General features: G+C 32.6%; 1 protein-coding gene across 2 annotated transcripts; it reads right to left on the bottom strand.

Annotated features, from left to right (window-relative positions):
- Window positions 1–1,086: 1,086 nt before the first annotated feature.
- On the bottom strand, window positions 1,087–3,785 carry LOC120073209 (uncharacterized). 2 transcript variants are annotated; one of them, XM_039025917.2, is made up of 2 exons: window positions 3,520–3,785; window positions 1,087–2,924 (listed from the first exon to the last, which is right to left on the bottom strand). In XM_039025917.2, the coding sequence occupies exon 2, from the start codon at window positions 2,850–2,852 to the stop codon at window positions 1,344–1,346; it is 1,509 nt and encodes a 502-aa protein (XP_038881845.1). In that variant the 5' UTR covers window positions 2,853–2,924; window positions 3,520–3,785; the 3' UTR covers window positions 1,087–1,343. The 2 variants fall into 2 exon arrangements, with proteins under 2 accessions (XP_038881845.1, XP_038881844.1); XM_039025916.2 differs by having other exon boundaries at window positions 1,087–3,042; window positions 3,520–3,776.
- Window positions 3,786–5,361: the final 1,576 nt, after the last annotated feature.

Below are 5,361 nucleotides of genomic sequence, written 5' to 3' on the forward strand. Positions count from 1 at the left end.
AGAGAACAAATAATGTAGCCATAATTAAATTTAACTATTTAATATATTCTTATATTGATTAATTATTTAATCAATAAAAATAAAATATTTTCAAGTATAGGAAAATGAATCAAAATATTTATAAATAATAACAAAATATCACCGTCTATTTGTGATAGACAACATAGACTACTATTTATGTCCATCAACACATATAGATATGAATAGTATTGATCTATCACAGATAGAATATGATATTTTGCTATTAAATGTAAATATTTTTAGCAATTTTGTCATTTAAAATAATTTCTCATAATAATATCTTTAAATGAATATTTAAAATCACATTACTTAAATTAAATTTATTTAATTAATTAAAATACTAACCATTAATAAAAAAAAAAATTATATTAAATAGTTAAAATAACATAAAATATCTATAATAAATGTATCAATTGAATTTTTTAAGTCTAAATAATATATTTAAATTTAATAACTAATTAAAATTAACAATGATATTTATTTATTTTAAAAGTCTTGCACGTATAAAGGGTATAAAATTACCTGAATAATAATATCATGGTTTTAAAAAGTGAGAAATAGAAAAGAGAAATTCGGTGGACCCATTTATACGTTGAATTACCGATCATATGGATCCGATCAAAGGTTTGTCTAATGGATCGAATCAAATCATTTCAATTGACTTGATAATTTTGATGGATTTTATTATTATATTTTTTAAGGTCAATGTCGGTGGTAATATTCAAATTTTATGGAAACTGATAAGTGGACATGGAGCTTACAAGGAAAAAAAGCTGTTGCTGTGAGTTTGATTTTGGGGAATTGATAAGATAAGTCGTCAAATTTGAATATTAAGAAAAGAGCAGCTGATAGACCACCAACCATATACAAATCAAATCCATAAATAAATTAATAGTTCCTTAAGCATGTGAAAATCACAAATAATTACTCACATGTTATGAATTCCAAAAGATCGGCACATGATCATAATCTTACTATCTGAAAGGTCAATAATTTGATTAAAGAAACGTCAATAATTATGAACATTTCATCGAGAACAGTAGAAGTTTTCCAATAAGAAAAAGGTTTAATCCAACCAATGATATTTGTATAAATTGGAAAAAAAATAAAATAAAATACAAGTTCATAAATATCCCCAGTATAATTGCAATCAATTTCTAAATATGATGCATAAATTTTGTGAGCAAAGAATCACAAAGGAAACAGATAGAAAAGTACATTCTCTTCCCATAAAAGAACGCTAAAATGAAGCTTAGTTAGTAAACAGTGAAGTGTGGCTACCTCCAGCAACAACTGTTATTGATCTAAACAGATGGGACATCTCAAGTTAACATAAGATCATTACCCCCGAGATGGGGACGAAGGCAGACGCGAACTTCATGTTCCTCGGGACCGACACGGAGCCTCGGCACCATAATCTCAAGGACAGATCCTGGACCATCGTAATATGCTTCTATATTAGCATCTTCAGGAATCCGAGTTGCTAGAGGGATCTCCCTAACAAATTCACCTGGGGGACAGTGTTCGGGGAATGGATCTGTGAGCTTGAATGTCCTATCGTGCCTCTTGATGAATGGCATGCCCGACGTGCTCACACAAGATACTTTTATGATACCGTGTGTGAGCGTGTTCCTCCATGAAACTTTGACACTTGGAAGATCAACAAAAGGCAAGCTGATGATGATTAAATAACCTTCTTTGTCCTCATATATCGATTTAGCAGCTGTTACTGGTCCATAAACATTCTTCATTACCCCGCTAAAGTCATTCAACCAGTGTGGCTCATTTGGGTGGACCTCCATATCACAAATGCGATCGGAAGTGTGATTATTCACAGCCAAGTAGCAATCATCATCGTTGCCATTCGAGAAGAAATCCTTCTTCCTCTTGCTGCTGACAGGTGACAAATCCATCCCATCGCAGTTACCGTGGTTTGATGGTTGAGTTGACAAATTCAGCACAGATCCGTTGAGAAGTTTTTTCGAATGAGAATTCAATGCACTCTTAAGAGTGGGAGGCCTCTCAAGTTCAAAATCGGTATTCGGCAGATTTCTCCATGAACTAAAGTCACTTGCCTCAGGGGGGATTGTGAAATTCAAGTCCCTGCCCGTGAGTTCCACCCACCTCTTCCTGTCTTCTTCGTCAAGGCCCATTAAATTAGGAGATGGAACAACCTCAATTCCATGAACACACTGAGGATTTGAGAGACCCCGATAATGCTTACGCTGCATTCTGTGAGATCGAACGAAACCTTTATCAACACTAAAGGGAAAGGGACGTTCCCCTTGACGAGAATGACCATTCATATAACTCCTAAGCTGCATTTTCCCAAGTGCATTCTCAGGCCTCTCCTTAAAGACCCACATATACATATTCTCCATATCATGTTGAACCATGAAAGGATCAAGGTTAAGATCAGACTTTTCAAAGCCAGAAACTCCATTGCTATCCCTGATGATCTTAGCCTTCGACTTATCGTTCATCGCGGGCTTGAAGTAGAAACTGAAGAAAAACCAAGCACCCCATATACAATCAACACGCTTCACTAATTTTCGGCCAACCTTAGGGGCAGTGAGGAAGCTCTCGGTCTCATAAACCTGTGAACCAAGTCCAACATCTAGAATATCACATGGATCAGAGCTCCACGGTTGCTGCGGTGGGCTGCGCTCAGCAGACAAGGGAAGATTGATATCGGGCGGGCGCAAAAGTACGACTTGGCGATTCATTTCCAAATCCAATTCATCATGAGAAGAAGCACTGGAATCCATAGACAAGAGTGTGGATGGGTGATGACTCTCCATTGTAAGAGCTGTAAGTCTAGAACCTCCCATTTCAAATCCTCGTCGTCGTCGTCGTCCTCCTCATCATCATCATCATCTCCTTGTTGGTGGTAAGTTTTGAAGCTGATGGGTTATATCAAATATAGCCATTCCCAAAAAACACAATTCAAGAAAGAAGAACCCTTATAAACAGCTGTGGCTTATATATCAATCCCCACAATATCTTCCCTCCATCAAAACCCTAGATGTATCAAATGAAATAACACAAACCTCACAAACTCACAAGAAATTTAACACAACACAAAAACAAAAACCATATAGAAACAGAATTCCAAAAGAAGGTGAAAGAACAGAACAGAACAGAACAGAGTCAAGGAGGTGAAGTAATATACACAGAGAAAAAAAAAAGAAGAAAAAAAGGGTATCTAAGAACAGATTTCACAGGCGCTATAGAAACACAATATCCAACCCTAACCCTAAAATCTCTTGATATCCCCCACACATAGGAGGAAAACACAGAATCAGACCCATCAAATCCATTCCAATTTCGAAATTCCAACAAGATCTCCAGAAATTACCCTTTTCTCACATCAAAACAAACTCACCCATATACACAAGAAATCAAGAAACAAACAAACTAAGCTAATTGAACAAAGTAATTTCTAGATTCCATTGACCCAGGAAGAACAAAATGGAATTGGATCTTCAATGAGAGTACCTTTTGGTATAAAGGTCAGGGAATCGAGAAGATGAGTGACCTCCTCCATAACCAACAACCATGATGCAAGTCTTCTTCAAATCATCAAAAACCATTTCTCAAACAACACAACCCACCAAGAACTACTAATTTTTCTTGTTCCCCCCCAAAAAAAAAGGAAGAAAAAAAGTACCCAGAAGAAAAAAAATTAATGGGAAAGTGAAGGTGTGAACGGAGGAAGAGAACAGACGCGAGAAGCAGCATCTTATTATAAAGAGGGGGCCTTCGTGGGTTAAAACCTTCACTGGATGACACCCAAAACGCTGCCTCGCTGTTTGTTAACGGTGACGTTGCCAATTTCACAAAGAAAGGTCAAACCTTTAGATTTTGACACACGGCGTTACGTGTAATTCGTCTGTGCTGTGCTTTTGGGATTTTCTGCTAAAATCTACTCGCCCGCATTTGATTGTTCCCCCCCAATAGATTTCCTTTTTTTTTTTTCTTTTTAAATAATTATTATATTTAAGAAATTGTATTTTTTTGGGTTTTTTTTTGACGTTTTATAAGATGTGTGGCTGTGAAGACACGTTCTCAAATTTTGTTTACTAAACGAATTTTAAAAATAAAGCTATTATTTTTTATAAACTAATTGTTTGAAAAGATATATTTTGTTCTTATATTTCTCTCTAATTAAACTACAATAAATTTGAATCAGTTATAACCTTGAGAACCATATAAATTATTTTATTTTATTTTTTTTGCTAAATTATACCAAATACCCTTCAACTTTTAAAAGTTTCAAAATTAAAGGATGAATTCAAAAATATTCTTTCCACTAATTTTGGATAAAAATTACTTATATTTTGTGTAAAAAATACCCCTACAGTTTCAAAAATTTCAAAACTATTTATTTTTTCAAAATATGTTCAAAAGTATCCTTACTATATAATATGAACGAAAACTGTCAATACCATTTTAGTATATTAGTAGTTAAAAGAGACTTTGATTTTGGAATTTTGTATGATTTTAATTTACGACTTGAGTATTTTAACAAAATTGTATTTAAGAAAACTAACGATTTTCATCTAAAACTAGCGATGAAGGTATTTTTTATTTTTTTTTAGTATATTAGTATTTAAGAAAACTAACGATTTTCATCTAAAACTAACGATTTTGTCAATACCATTTTAGTATATTAGTAGTTAAAGGATACTTTTGAAATATTTAAAAGTTTAGAAGTATTTTGTCACAAAGTACAAAATTTAAATGATATATTTTTTAAAAAATAATTTAGCCTAATTCTTTCTAGTGTGTTTTGTTGAATGAGTTGATCTTCATCTTAGAATTTAAATAGATTGAAATTTTACTTTGGTCAAATAATACAATTTATTATAAATATTATAGAAAATAGATATCCATTAAATAGGCATACTTAGTGTCCATTGACTATGTGTTATGTCCCTATTTTTACAAAGTGTTATCCATTTACTATAAATATTATATTCATGTAATCCACCTCATACTTTGTCAAATTGTTTATAAATAGTAGCATTTGGTGGGTTCAAAAAGACATACATTGAGCATATTCCAAAAACTTTGGAGAAAGTGGAGAAATCCATAATTTGTTATTTTATTTATTTTATTTTATATATTTATATATATTATGTTTAATTTATTTTAATATTATATTTTATTGGCATTCGTGTTCCTTTGTACTCCTCAAATTCACAACACTTTGTCAGCACGAGTTTCTATCGTTTTTTCCGCTAAAAGTAGGTCCTAAAGGTATGTCGATTTTTTCCTCTTCAATATAATTAATAAATTTAGTGTTATTTTGTATATTTAATATCTATTAAATTTATA

This window comes from Benincasa hispida, chromosome 3 (genome assembly GCF_027475165.1).
Source record: "Benincasa hispida cultivar pf3 chromosome 3, pf3_genome.v1.1, whole genome shotgun sequence".
In the NCBI taxonomy this organism is placed as follows: Eukaryota; Viridiplantae; Streptophyta; class Magnoliopsida; order Cucurbitales; family Cucurbitaceae; genus Benincasa; species Benincasa hispida.